This window comes from Pygocentrus nattereri, chromosome 18 (assembly GCF_015220715.1).
Source record: "Pygocentrus nattereri isolate fPygNat1 chromosome 18, fPygNat1.pri, whole genome shotgun sequence".
Taxonomy (NCBI): domain Eukaryota; kingdom Metazoa; phylum Chordata; class Actinopteri; order Characiformes; family Serrasalmidae; genus Pygocentrus; species Pygocentrus nattereri.
Window position 1 is genome coordinate 29,800,583 of NC_051228.1, and position 15,941 is coordinate 29,816,523.

The 15,941-nt window shown below is 37.4% G+C and overlaps 1 protein-coding gene across 30 annotated transcripts in view; it reads right to left on the reverse strand.

Moving 5' to 3' along the window:
• Nucleotides 1-15,941, reverse strand: part of dlg2 (discs, large homolog 2 (Drosophila)) — a 355,760-nt gene that overhangs the window by 39,493 nt on the left and 300,326 nt on the right. For 19 of the 30 annotated variants that reach the window (XM_017692676.2, XM_017692665.2, XM_017692664.2 and 16 more), the window contains 2 exons: nucleotides 14,461-14,563; nucleotides 12,791-12,835 (listed from right to left, as the gene is read on the reverse strand). In XM_017692676.2, the coding sequence (XP_017548165.1) occupies nucleotides 12,791-12,835; nucleotides 14,461-14,563 (148 nt within the window). The remainder of the gene's footprint in view (nucleotides 1-12,790; nucleotides 12,836-14,460; nucleotides 14,564-15,941) is intronic. The other 11 variants (XM_017692671.2, XM_037547053.1, XM_017692666.2 and 8 more) reach the window with 1 other exon arrangement.

Below are 15,941 nucleotides of genomic sequence, written 5' to 3' on the forward strand. Positions count from 1 at the left end.
GATGGACTAAAGTGTAGAATGGCAGCCTGGGCCTCATGTCTGGTTCCCACAACCAATTAAGAGTCTTACATGCTACACTGCAGAGCTATTTCTGCTGCTGCTGCTGCTGGATATGGCTTTTTCTCCTAACTGCATATCAGCGATTTTACACATTTAGGAATAAATGGGTCTATGCACTGCATATCGATTCAGAGTGCATTCACTTCAATAAGAAAGAACAATAAGAAGAACTCCACAGCAGTCTGCTCGTCTGTTTCATCTGACTTATGCTAATTTGCTTATATGCTTTCACTCTCATCGCCATGGTTTTGGCTGATCTCCACATGTCATCTTCCCATCTTCCTCGACCTTTTCAAGTGCAAAATGGTGAAACTGGTGCTTTGATGGTGGAACATCAAGTCAACCTTTCAAGAGGTTCATTTTATCACTACTCATGCCACCAGGCAATCTCTTTGGTAAATAGCCCTTGAAAAATATGAACTTGAAAACCCCCAAAGAATACCTTCTCCACTTTCTCAAGCCTACTCATTCATCTGTGCACTAAGGACCTTTGGCTGTACAGGAGAACATGCCTACTGATGAATTTTTTAAGCTTTTTGTCTCTCCTTCCTAAATAGAATTCAAATTTCTATATTTGATTTCATGCAGTTACTGTATCCAAAATGTTCCAGTTCCACATTATTGCTCTTAATTGTCCTCCAGTTTGTTTCAAAGACTTGACTCTGTTGTCAGCTTGTTCCCTGAGGACCTCTGATTCTGCTTGGAGAATTCTGCTTCATCCACCGTCTCATAATAATGTCATTCTCGCCTGGTCACAAATGCATAAAGCAGACTACATTCTCTGAACCATCTCCAACCAGAGCTCCACCACTACCACTCTCACATTAAGCCCACCGCACATATTTGAGCATTTCTTCATTTAATTCCCCATAGTTCCTCTGTTTTGCCCACTTTCTATACCTTGCTTAGAACATTTCCACCTTTCCAGAGCACCTTTTCCATGATGTTCTCACTTTCAGAACTGCCAGCAGATTCTGCTGCTGCCAACCTCAGCTCAACTCTCAGCATCGCTAGATGGGCTCTGCCTTCTTGTCTCAAAACTGTCACCACCTTCATATTCCACCTCCTGGCTGTCAGATGTTCTCCAATCCAATAAAACAATATTATGCATAGCTGGGAGAAAATGGTGGATATCCAACTTGCCAAGCAACCTGGTAAAGTATCAGTTACTGCTTATCCCATTCTTTCTTTTACATTACATTACAGCAAAACCAAAAGGTTTCACTCAAAAAAAATGTTAAAAATTAAAACATGCTTTTCTAACCCACATATACTATACTGTTTACAGGAGAAAAACCTATTGGACACCCACTAGTCTAGTCAGTGGAGCTATGCACATACCCTGAAAGTAATTCCATGGATTCTTTCCTCACATAGCTTGACCCTGTCTTCAAAATTTGAAATTGTAAATCTTCGGATCACACATTTTAAAAGTGGACATCAGGAACTGTCCTCTCTCATAACGCTCATCATATCTTTCGAAGTCGATTATCCCAGGTAGTCTGCAGAAGGTCACTTTAATCCCCTCAAAATCTTATATGACTGGAGCTCCTCAACAGGCAATTCTCGGTCCACTCACATTCTCTATGAATACTAAACTAGTTCACAAGGCTTTTCTTGCCCCTACTAAGATGAAATACCATTCTCCTTCTGTTTTTCATGTATTACAGAAAATAAGACACTCTCTCTGACATCTTTTTTATATGAACCTCAGCCTTGATATTGACACTCTCATTGTTCAATCCTCATGTGTCTCTACTAAGAACACTAGAGTGGTTTTGGATGATCTGCTGTGTTCTCAGTTATATCCTACAGATTTCTACTCTATAACATTAGAAGAGTATGAGACTTTTTAACAAAGTTGTCCAAGTTTTCATGCATGTAATAGTCATTTGGAGACTGCATTGCTGCAGCTCTCTATGCACTAGTGGTAACTGTCCCACATTATTTCCTTGATATTGTATAACTCGAACTGTCTGGCATTAACTCCTTATTATTTCTGCCATAGGCTTTGCATAGAATGAGTATATTATGAGTTACTGGTTTGATTATTAAATCTACATTACAATTACACAATGCTCTCCTCTGCTGGAACTGCTGTCACTTGTGGAGAAAGATAACATACACCAGATGGAATTTTCTGGATACATGCGTTTCAACTTTGTTAAGCTTAGTTTTGAATTCCAACTTAGGAGCGCCAGCTGGTTTAAGGAAGCCTGTGATGAGAGATTTTACAACATGTGCTAACGATAGGATTAATCCAGCTCTGGAGCTGAAAGATCATGATTGCTGTTGCAGAGCTGACAGTTCACATTCAGTATTCACACATATAGTAGAGTATGACTATTATGTTCATGTAAGAATGAAGGAGCTGCTCTAATATTAATGGATAACACAAGTGTATGTAATTGTTTATTCCATAAGAATGTAATCAGGTATCCTCTGACAAGGTCTCATGCATATACTGCAAGAGAACTTGCTTCTACTTAGGCAGTATTTCCTGGTCAAAACACTGACTAAAACATCACAATTCTGGGTTTTTTTTAAAAATCTGAAGCAAGAATGCAGCTGGATTTCATTCAATCTCTCAAAGACGAAAGCTTTAAGTACTATTTATATGATATAGATGATAGTTTTGGTGGTCTACCAGGTCTTGCATGGTTCCATATTCTCTCTCTCTCTTTTTTTTTTTGATTTATGCAAGTGGATTACCTCATAGCTAATCACCTCAGAAATATCAAATTAATAATTTGTACTTAATGGCTGTTTTTACTAGATATTAAAAATACATACTGCATATTTGTATTGACTATTACAGTTTTATTCAACATTTACTTACTACTATCTATTTATGCACATTTGAAATACAAAGAAACTGTGAGAGGAAATTTGTAAACAAGCTAAAATATAGGTACCAATTTCAAAGTGGGGCACATCCCAATTTCAGATTTGTCTAACAGGCTTAGTTCACATTAATCTCCACACGAACTTTGCTGTCCTGGACTACAATTCTACATGATATTGTGAAACTGGTCCCTGACCAATTCTCACCATAACACAAGGAGAAATTAAATGGAGCAGCATTGTAAGACTGCATTAGAGAGAAAGCAGAATTCTATAACAGTCAAATATTAAATATATCATTAATTCATAGTTTTTGAATTTTTGCATGTTAAATGACCTCAACATCCACTCTACAGACACACACACACACACACACACACACACACACACACACACACACACACACACACACACAGGCACACAAAATCTCCTCTGATTCTAAATATCCCAATCAGAGCAAGTAATCCATCCAGGCGTGTGTGAGGGAAATGACATGTCTGTGTAGACAGCAGCTGTCAGAGCGTAATCATGTCGTCTGTGCAGTCATCACACTATACAGGATTTTATTAGAGCATGTTGGAAACCCTGTGTTATGATATTCATATGAGTGGAATCTCTTTGTCTCAGGTTTTTGTTGACTGTGGGTCTGTCTGTGCATTTTTGTGTGCTAGAAAACTCCTCCAGGTACTGCTATGGAGGCTGTAGTTGTCAGACAGGGTTAGTGTATAAATGCTAGTGATGTCAGGCCGTCCCCTCCAGCAGCCCCACTCTGCCTCACACACTCCTATACCAATAGGAGTACATGCGCACACACTCACACACACGCCCAAATGCCAGCAATGACAACCTCGCTCCACTGCATCTCCATTAGAAAATGCCAGCTCAAAAGCCCCTCACAATTTTCAAAGCACAAATAAAAACCTCAGACAGCGGAGGGCAGCTTGCGAGGACATTTTCTGTGCTTTTGTATATTCTCTCTGTCCACTGCTAACAAATACTCACACTTTCAGGATACAAATACTCTTCGAAAGCAAAAAACAGTTAAAAACATGCAAAAGCTGTCAGCACATTTTGTTTTTGCTAGATAACTTTAAATGTATTATTTTAATTTGTTTTTTTAATACAAGCCACCCACACATCTCCGCTACAAATGAAAATAAACATAATTACCAGCACCTGTTGCTTATGAACAATTCTGCCAAATGTAGAGTGAGTGCAAACATTACAGCATACACCATAGGACTAGTGAGCAATGCAGAACACAATTAATACAATAAAAGTCCAATGTTGTTTCAACTAAAATACACACAAACATAGATATGATTAATGAAAAGTGAAAAAGGTTGTGTCAAATGTATTTTTCACCATAAAGTAGAAGAGTTAATATCAGCGCAATAAAGATGGAATATATTTACGTAAAATGGAGGCTTATGACATGCTCACATGACTTATTCCAGGTATTTCCAGAAATAATATTTCTTAATTATAACATGTAAGAGGCTTTCGTCTAAAGTAAATTTTGAATACTGAAATATGTTTATTTACAAACTTATTTACAAGTTTATTTACAAAAAAGAAGGTGCTCAGCAGTCTCTGGGTTGGTACTCTTAATATTCAATACCTATAGTTATGAAACATAATTGTACTGTATTCCATTGGAATTATATATTTTAAGTAGCATTGACTGCGGGCTTTGTATTTTATTTTTCTATTTTAAAATTAAGTTAGGAAAAGGTATAAATATTTACCTTTCCCTGATAAAAAAAAACCTATTTAAGAAAACAACTAGACCTTAAAACCATGTAACTGAGGATACATTAACCCTTTAAAATCCGAGGCTTATTATATACTAAGCTTATTATTCAGTAAATACAGGGACTTCTATATAAACTGGCTGAGCTATTACTGGGTTATAGAAGTGTGTAATAAAATTTTAGGTTGAAATTGTTTGTACCTTAATGAAAAAATGCACCTGTAATATTCCTTTTTTTCTGACTGTTCATCTATAATGCATAAGAACTTGCCTTGCTTTGGACGTATGTGGAGGGATGTGTATTTCTCTCATTTTCTCTTTTACTGTAGAAGGCTTAATTGTAAGGCTGTATTAAAACTAACCCTGTCGTGTAGAGACTGTACTTTGGTCTGGCTAACTCCTGCTGTGGGTTATTTAAATGCTTCAAAATGGTGATAAAATCCAGCCACCAAGAGAGTGATTAAAATAATACAGATGGGAATTCTGTGAGAAACATAATTCAGTTATTTTAAAAAATGAGGATGAAAAAGTTACTTTTATGGTGTAAAAAGTGTTTGCAGGGTAAATACCTGTCTACTTGCTATCAAAATTCACAGATTATTTGTAATGGGAGTACAAGAATATGACTAAAAGCATGTTTAACTTGAACCTGTTTAAAGCTGCACTATGTAATGTTTGGGGATTTGAGACCTCTCTGGTGGAAATGTGTAATGTGGAACATTTTATATCATGGGCTCTGCTTTAGACACAGTTGAGCAGATCTGCAACATTTGCAAGCATGTTAAAAGAGTTTTCATAGAGAACTCAGGTAAAACCTGGTGAAGGATGTGCTGTTCAGGGGTATAGGTGAATTATCTGCTGTTGTCATCATATCTTCATTTGTTTAATGTTGTTTTTGCAATTAAGACCTAAACACTGAGCCAGACCTTCTCTCTGAGCCTGTGTATATGATATTAATGCATAAAGACGCATGTTTTGGCCTGAGAAATTCCTGTGAAATCCGCTGCGAAACTCTGACTTTTAAGTGAGGCTTTACAGGGTGACTCACAGCAGTACATGTACACCATATTTTAGAGTGTTTTTTTCTTCTTTTACATTACTTCTGTTAATTTTGACAAAAAAACTTGCATGGTGCTGCTTTAGCTACATTTAATATCCATGTTACATTTTACACCAGATCAGTTTGTGCCCTGCGCTCACCTACACAGGTATTTTGTGTGCCAGACAGAGGAAGAAGATTGAGACATAGAGAAAAACACAGCCACAGAGCGACTGACAGTGGGTCCGCAGCAGGATTCAGGAAGTGTGCTGTGAATGAGAGCACTAGATAAAATCAGGTGTGAATGTGCTTTCTGCAGATGATGTGAGACAAAAATGGTGAACTCAGCTGCTTATCTAACCATGCCATCTGTCTTTCCTTCTCAGTAATGTCATACCTGTCTCTCGACCAGTTATAGCGCCCTTCCTGTATCTTTTTCCCCCTCATTGCTTAGCTTCCTCTACTCTCCTCCAATTAAGTCAATGAGCCTCCCTCTCTCTCTCATATATTAGTCTGTTGCTTCCTGACTCCCTTTTTGCATCAGTGAAATGGTGGTTTGCCCCTCTAGATCTGCGCACATACAATTTAACTACGATGTAGCTAAAAAGGCACTTGCTACCTTTTCATATGTACCTTTATAACTTATAACTAACTCATACTTCGATGCTGTTGCTATAATTTCAAATCCTATTTTTTCACTCAGCTTTTGGTAACACTTTATTGGGGTGCAGTGTTTGTAAGGCTAAGTGACAGCCACATAAACCTACATAAACTATTACATTTATTCCATCACTAGGCCATGGACTTACCCTCTCTTCCTAAAATAAATGCAATTAACTAGTATAAAATCTTTGACTTCTCTCTTTCATTATTCAGCTGTGCCAGAAGAGACGATCATTTACTAGTTAAAAAAGGTTGATCTTTCATTTCCTTGAGTTTGGCTAAATCTGAGTTTAATAAAACATTTTAATAAATACAGTGAGAGGGAGAAGAAAGTGAGGGATAGTTATGTAAGCTTTCAAGTAAAAGTGAGAATATATTTAATTTATCTGAGAAAATATTTGTCACTATGACTATGAAATTCTGTCACCTAGCTTATAAAACACATACAAATCAAAATCACACTCTTTCTGATTGCCTCAACTGAGACCGAACTGATCTATAATCTGTAAATCTGAATTATACATTTAGGATTTTGCAGTTTATCTAAGATAAAAGAGATAGCATTACTTGACTTCTGCTTGATCTGTGCCTGTTGCAAGTGAATGGATATAGTATTTAAGTAATATTAGCATTGTTTTTAATATAAGCTACAGAGACAGATTTGCTATGTGCCAGTTTGACCAGATAGCAATTTGTTGATACATTTTCTGCCTGCTGCTACTCTAAAGGTCTGTGATGAACAGACATTTTGGGACTAGTAAAAAATTCTCCTAAGGGACCATGCCATCAGACCTTGTAGCTTGGTGTATTTCACAGTCACATAATGATAATTGTATGACATAGCTTAAGTCTTATAAGTGATAAAATTAAACTCACTTTAAGACAGGGCCACAGAAAATGCTAACCTTTGTTCAATCAGAATGTTTGAATGACTAACAGGCCAATAGAAATTGCAAAAAACTACTAAAACTATATTACACATACAGTTAATACTCCTCATCTCAGACCAGAATATAGGCATAAGTGACATTTGAAAGCTCTGGTTTGGATGTTTTTGGCACTTATGTCTGTGGGCTGTAACATACGTGTGTATGTTATGTGTACACACAGCCAGTGATGTTTGCTCTGAAATTTCTTCCCAAAGATCATTTGAGTACGTCCAACCTAACTATTGTGGTTTGATTTCTAATTTGCTCAGGTGGACCAGGGGCAGTCTTATCACTGCAGTTAAGAGGGACAAAAGTTAGAACTTTTCTGTGTTGTATACATTGACTAGCTCAGCAGTCCCACTGGGTCGCTGCTAAAAGTGCAAGCTCAGCACCTAAACAAACTGCAGCCCTTAACAGGTTTCGCCTCTCATAGAGTCAATCCCTACACTTTAAAGGGAATCAGTTCCAGCAAAATAAATAGCCATATTAGAACTAGACTTCATATGCAGAGAAATTACAGTGCTAAGCATGTACTCTGCACCCAACCAATTGAGCTTTTACGCCTAATAAGGGAACCATGTACAAAGGAATGGGTAGCTACTGAAGAATTAAGCATGCATGCTAAAAGCAGGACTGGGCATTTTGACCAGCTTTATTCAAATATCTATTCAAATATCCAGATTTTCAACAAATAGTTCTTGTTATGGTTTCTCAGTCAGAAAACTAAATATTTTTATGAATAAAATGAAGACAAAGGTTTTACATTTGTTATTAAATGTAGCTATATGGGATTATATGGGATAAGAGGTGATCTGTACCTGATCCTTTGGTAGATTTAGTCATGTCATTAATGTAGTGCCAGTTAGTCTACAGAACAAAGAGACCTGCATTATAATAACTGGCATCATTTGTTGAAATATTTCCATAAAATGTACTAATTTGGGCACAGAACAGATATATGTATATACATATATTTTATAGGGTCTCATGGTTTCCATCACATTCAATAAGATTACATTCTGAAGACTGTCAGCAGAAAGTCCTACATATATGATCCCAAAAGGAGATCCATCTCCCAAACAAGCTTCTGTATCCAGTGGCATTAACATTATCTAAAATGGATATTAAAGTGAGCTCAAAGTTATTCTTTCAGGTTCATTTCACTCGATAAAGGACATCCATCTCTGATTTCCAAACAGGACACACTTGCATGTTCATTTTGAATTAGCACCTCTTTCTTTGAACTCATCCTTTCCTGGAAAAATGGGAGACATCCTTCAAGAAAGAGGGCTGATTCCATACAAATGGTTAAATGAATGTAAGAGATTTTGCATTGCCAGGGATTCAAGGCTAAACTCTACTTAGATTTCACCATTTTGCCTAACATGGCCTCATTGTCCCCAGATATTCTTTGAGGTTCACAATAAAATGAGCTGAAGTATCAATTTATTTGCATAACCGTGTGTATCTCGCCCTTAACTGGTTCTAAAGATTTGACAGTTGGTACCTTTGGCATTACTATGTTCTGCAGTAGAGCTAGGAAATAGGACAACACTGTAATACCATGATACTTTAAGAAGTTTACATGTTACACAATGTCACAATATATAATTCTTCTGACATCAAGTTAAAACAGACAAAGTGCCACATTTAGAAAAGCTACTAAACATTAATGAATCTAATGTTTTGTATTTAGCCTTTCACATCTTATACTGCTCTAAATCCAACTAAACAGGATGCATTATGCTTTCTATGTAAACAAACAAGATTTCAGGAAGTCTTTTTAAATACTGACGATATCAACGATAGGTTCATAAAAAATTTATTTTGACATAATTTATCACAATAACTATCAATATTGTCATATTGCTCAGCCCTTTTCTGCAGCCTAAGGGCAGTGCAGGCCACTAAAGTGCTATAAAGTTTTGTTTCAATAAATAATATAAATCTTGTTTATGTTTTATAAACATTTGGCTCTATCATATGTAACAGTGTTCAGAATAAATGTCCTAGCTCATCTGGATTGCAGTTTCAAGAGGGACAGTCCCTTTCACCTATTGCATACCTGAATGAGCCTCTGCTCTGGGTCCTAATGCTACCCAGGTTGAATCCTTAAACTGTGGGTGCATTTTTTAGTTACTATTATTAACTACTGTTAATTATTCTGAAGCTTCAATGAAGCAAATAGTTTCGTTATGTAGTTTGTGAGAATGACGAAGTGAGGAATTTAAGCATTGACCCATATGTGTTAAATCTTTCTCTATCAGTTAGACAATAGACAAGGGTGCGGCACCGCCTGCCCCACATCTAGAGGGGAGCATTATGCAGCTTTCTCCATAGGCATATGATGCTACTGTATCAGATGTTCCAGGGTGATTAGCTAGCCTGGGTTATACTCACATACTGTGTTTGCACTGCAGCAGAACAAAAAGCTTATCGTGAATAATGTGCCGCATTAGCAAGCTTCAGTTTCAGCTTAGCTTCGCTGCTATTAGAGATGACAGCATGAGACTCAGAGAATGAGGAAGAGATGAGAGCAGGATTTAATGTTAGCAGGATATGGCACAGACCTTAAATTATACCAGATATACATGATGCTCGAACACGTTAATTAACACCTCTATGTGGCAACAGCAGGACATAGTCTAACAAACATGCACTGACCCAAAGACAGTTAAATGCCTGAGTCTTCTGTACAAAAAAGCATCACTACAGCACTACAGCTTGAATTTCTGCGCATGATGTGCAAGTGTGTGTGTCTGTGGGTGTATGTAAGGTGGAGGAACCAGCAGGGTTGAAGAGGGAACAGTGGGCAGAGGAAGAAATAAGGAAGGAAAAGAGAGCCAGTGCAGTGTCCTTGTGAGCAAATAATTATCTAAACATCTCATTGGTCACATTGCTGACTTTAGAGCTTAAACACTTAATTTTAGATTTAAAAAGAATCTGAAAAAGAGAAGAAAATAGCCTAACAATATCCACTTCCTCTATAGACAAATGCTGGAAGTTCCACTGCAGTTCTATAATTGACTCAGTACTGAAGTATTTTTGACCTAATACTTTTGTACTTCTACTTAGATTGTTCTTGTTCTTTTTTCACCTTTTACTTCTGTCATTACTTTACGCAACTATCCATACTTTTATGTGAGCATTGATTTAGGCTACTCTACCTACCTCTGCTAATAAGATAAGTGGCTTTAATCCAGTACATCTGTAAGGTCTGTATTTTTTATAATTCAGACAACTGACAGTGGCTTGACATAGTTCTTTTGTCCACATATTGCAAACATAGCCACTGTCATCTACAACATTTTTGGTGAAGGGGAATTTGGGGAAATTACACAGAAACTTCATTGTGAAGAATTTAGAAAGTCAAATGCCTAACAAATTATATTACTGCACCTTCTCTTTTAAAACTAATCCAGCTCAAATAGGGCATGGGACCATAAGTTTGACTATGATAATAAAGCCCACTGGTAGACCAGCAGTCTTAGCCTGACTAATATTGAACCATTGGTGTGCATGTAAATGTAGCTATTGTCTTGCCTGTGACATTTTCTATTAAAGTAGGGTTGCATGCACTACCAATAAATTAATAGGAGATAAATTGTAAGGTAAATTATTATTACCAATTTGATAAGAGAAATTACATTTGCTAATTTAGTGGTAAATTTTTCAATGCAAAACTGGTAAAATGGCTATCTTAGTGGATAACACCAGTGCCCCACATATGAAAAACTGAAGGTGTCTTTTAAATAATTTCAAATAATTAAACAAAATCATGTAAATGTTTACAAAATTTGTCATGTTTGATTAAGCTATAAACTTGCTATGGCAAATCAAGCAATGAGTCATTTTCAGAGTTGTCATTTTTAAGAGTTTTATTACAGTATGAATTTGGCTTAAATGCAAAGAAATTCAATGTTGGATTATCTGAGAAATATAATCCGGTAGTGATTACAGATTACACAACTAATAATGTAATTTTTCAGTTCACTTCAAAGGTGTTATTTTACCTGCTTACTTTCAATTACTTCCAATTACTTTTAGATTCATAACAGATTAGCATGAAGTTAAATAATGTAATTCTTAAAAACAGTAATCTTTAAAAAAACATAACTGCAAAATGATTACGTGTATTTTCCTAGTGCCAAATGATTACAAACTATTAGCATTTGGTAGTTATCCTACATATTCTAGATTACATTTAGTCTACCCAAAACTGATTATCAATTATAATTATTAGGTGAGAAATACTATATGAACGCGTTGTCAATAAAACGATTCTTTTCTATAGTGCTGAGTGTGAAGTAGCTGATTTTGTGTCTATATTATCCTGCAGTGCTGTGCAGACTGGTTGTGTGTTAGAGCGTGCTGTGTGTGCTTTAGAGCGTGTGTGCTGCAGTATGCTGGTTAGAGCTAGGTGTTAGAGCTAGGTGTTAGAGCAAGGGCAAGCGCAGGGAGGAGAGCAGTGGCTGGGATTAGGGTTGCAAGCAGGCAGAGGTAGAGGGGAAAAGTGCACACAGGTCAGTAATGTGGTCCACAAACAGAGAGACATTGCTCTCTCTCCCCCTCCCTCTCCCTGTGTGAGAGCCCCATGATCAGCACAGCCTCTGGGCAAGACCAAGCCCGCGCCCCAAAGCCCGACTGAAAACTTGCCAGACTCAAACACAAACTAGAGTTCTGGAATCCTTCTGGCACATTCTAGAACATTATGGTTCAAGTTTAAGAGTAATGACCTGAGCATTGTCCATGCTCCACCCACAAAGGCAGTCTGTCATAAATGCTGGACAAGATTTACAGAACATTGGAAAAAACCTCATTCTACCTAAAGAAATTATAGAGCAAAGTTTTTGTCATATTAAGTTACTAATGTTAAATGAAAGGTTATTTCTTGGGTGTTTAATTGTGTCATTAAGGTGTTTAAAGATGGTTCACCTGGAACAGCTCTTAATGTTGGCTAAATTAACATCTTACACCTCTAACTACTAAAGCATGGTATTGTTCTATCATATTACTACATTACTATATAATTGCCTTGTTCAATACATTACGATAAACAATAAGCAGAATCATACGTTGCCTCAAGCTATAGTAACAAGGTCACGCTTCTTGGTGACAGAATGGCATGGAGACAATTAAAAGCAGTAGTGTAAATCTTAATATTTAAAAATGACATGCCACACAAAGTCTCTCTATGTTTCAGCATATTGCACATGATACCTAAAAAATACCTACTCTAACAGATTTAGAGGCATATAAAGTATAATATCACTTAAAATTAATAAAGCTCAATGTAGGTATTTTGACAAAATAATGGCTTCTAAGAAAAGAATGCATTTGTGGGTGAAGCATGGACCCATCAATTGGTTGAACACTATGACTGAAGGAATCTTGAACATCTGTTCTGTTGGGTTGTTGAAGGTTTCAGTCATGTGTATGTGTATGCGTGGGGCTGGGGCTGCAGGTAGCTCTTAGCCCAGGCACTGATCGCATGGCACAAACCTGCGGCTGGAGGCGGGGCCCGGCGCGGAGAGCACAATGCAAGCTCTGACGAGTAAAAAAAGAGAGCAGACATCAGAACACCTCTGCTCTCTCATGCTCAGCACACGTTCACACAGACACATTCACACCTCACATCACCACCATACTCAGTGCCAAAGGGAGGGGAAAAAATGGGTCATTATGGAAAATTTTAAGATCTCCCACAAACCTCTTACTACATCTCACCTGGAGAGGATAAAGAGATTCTAAATACTTACAAACAGGGCTGCCGCAAATATTTGACAATATTCTATACATTCGACAATTACAATATTGGAAAACCATTTGAATAACCAACACATTTCCTGCTTTTATGAATTTTATAGGGTTGGGTGGTATCCCCTTTTTAACACCTGTGTAGAAGAGTAACAGGTTTTCATGGCTCCGATTTTCCCTTCTTTCTATCAGCACCATCTGTTGGTGAGGTCCCACACTGTCTAATCTAAAATAGAACTGGGTGTAATGTATTCATTTGGCTGCTTAGATGTGTAATAAAAATTTGACACATCATTTTGAAATACCGGCACCAACTTTTAAATACTGTTATACCTACTTACTGTTATAGTGCCCAACTGTCACAGAGAAACAAACATTTGTTTATCAAGCCAAATGCTAGTTTTCATCAGTAACATGCAGCTGCCAGCTCTCCACACTGGACATAATGGAGATTATGACAGAGCACAGCTGTCTCCACATGCAGTCCAAATAAGTGTCCTACTGCTCTGCACTGCTAACTAGCATGTTCTCTGTTGCATTTATTACTGAGATTTATGAGAGCACACTGGATAGCTAGATGTTCAGAACTGGACGACAAATATTTAGACTGTACCAAATAATAAAATGGGAGTGGCCGAGTTTAGTGCATGCACCAGTATAATGTGGTTTTGAGCAGCTTTAAAACCTTGATCACTCCCACATCACTGACAAAACCTGACCAACTTCCTTTTTTAAACAAAGTGGTTAAAAAGATCTCCTGCACTACTTACTGCTATTCAAACGGAGACACCTTGAGCTTGGAAGTGAGCTGGACAATATTCATGACAACATTCAATACAATATTCAAAAGTTGCAACTCTGCTTATAAACATAACTTTCTCTAAAAGGCCTGTGAATATGCTTTACAAATAATATGATTACAAATCAGCAGTTACATTTAAACTCAAAGTAATGCTAGGATTTGTCTTTTATGCTAATAAATATTATTATGAATTGGTTGACTGCAGCTGAGATGTTACAGTAATGCAACCACAGTTCTGGATTGATTCCTAGTCCTTTCAGACCATAAGGTAACAAGTGGCCAGTAAAACTGAAGCATCTGTTTTCCTTGACTTCATCAGCATCCAGACAGATGAGTCAGTATCTCTAAAGTCCAGAGCAGCAGCCAAACCAGTACACACACTAATCAAACATGGCAGCTTTAAAAAAAAAAAACGTCCAGGGGCCACGTGCTACTCTGTAAAAGTTGGGAGGGATTGAAAGTGTACAGGGCCAGGATTGCCCCAAAAATGTCTGTGTGAGTCGTGTTCCTGTTCTGCCTGGGGCTACGGATGACCTCAGAGTGGCTTGCTGAATTAAGAGTCACTGTAACTTCTGGCCACTGTGATTGGTCAGGAGTGCTGTCAGACACTCACCCTCAGGCCGGTATTGGGCAATGATGGTGACCGTCTGTCCTGCCCCCTTGAGGGCAGCTGCAGCCTGCTCATGAGTGGCACCTCGCAGATCAATGCCATTTACCTGTATGGAAATATATATGCATTACATTATTCTGGTGAGCAAACTCAGTACACACCTACAGTCATATGCAAAAGTTTGAATACCCCCTGTCAAATGATATGTTTTGCTCATTTTGCAATTTCAAATGATTTAAATATGGCATTTTACCGTAACCTTAGGGCACAGCGTCAGTTTATTTGCTGGGTTTAACAAACTGGAAAAATATAAAATGTAAAACATAAAATGTGCCACAACATTTTCACCGGCCACACGTCCTCAACAGACAACACACTTCTACACATTTTAATGCACACTGACTGTTTATTTGCTGAGTTTTTCATTATGATAAACTCAGCAAATAAACAGGCCATGTGAATTAAAATGTGTAGAAGTGTGTTCTCTGTTGAGGACGCGTTAACTTACTTAACTCTTCACTTAGAAATACAACTAAACATTGATTAACCAAGGGCTTTAATCAGCTGTATATCCACATTGCTTACTAGTGTAAATAAATAATAAAACAAATAATCACATCACGACAAGCAATAGGACAATTAAAATATGATCAAATTAACCCTCAAAAGTTGCAGTTTTCACTGATGATAACAAAAGCATGTTGTAATTTTATGTGAACTATTTCTTTGAGTATCTTAGGTTCTCATTCATGAATGATGGGAAGTGGGATCGTGAGATCAGCAGCAGGCTCGGACAGGCAGCAGCAGTAATGCGGTCACTGTACCGTTCTGTAGTGATGAAGAGGGAGCTGATGCAAAGCTCTCTGTTTACCGGTTGGCCTACATCCCAACCCTCACCTGTGGTCATTACTTTGGGTAATGACCGAAAAAATTAGATACAAGTGGCAAAAATGAGCTTTCGTTGCAGCGTGGTGGGCCACACTCTACTTGATAGTGTGAGCAGCTCAGTCATCCAGGAGGAGCTCAGAGTAGAGCTGCTACTCCTCCACATTGAGAGGAACCAGTTGAGCTGGTTTGGGCATCTGATTAGGATGATTACTGATTACTGCACCCCTAGCTTGATCAGGTGGTTTAAGAAAATCAATGACCATTTTTCAGTCATAGCTTATTGACACAAGCAGAGAAATGATGTCAAAAATGCAGGTTCTAAACTTTCATTCATACTATATTTGTGTTTATATTTAGAAGATATTAGAATTTTAATTTGATGAAATGTTAATTGTGGTGCAGTTTCGTTTTGAGGAAAAGAAAAACATAAAAAAAAATTTCCATGTTTTTCTCATTGTTTGACACTGAATCAAAGAAACTCGACCCATCAGTACAGAATGAAAAATTAAAGTAAATGTAATTATGTAACAGACTTTGCTGAGCACAACAATTACATTTTCTTAATTAATGGGTAAAATTCTAATCATATATTGGAA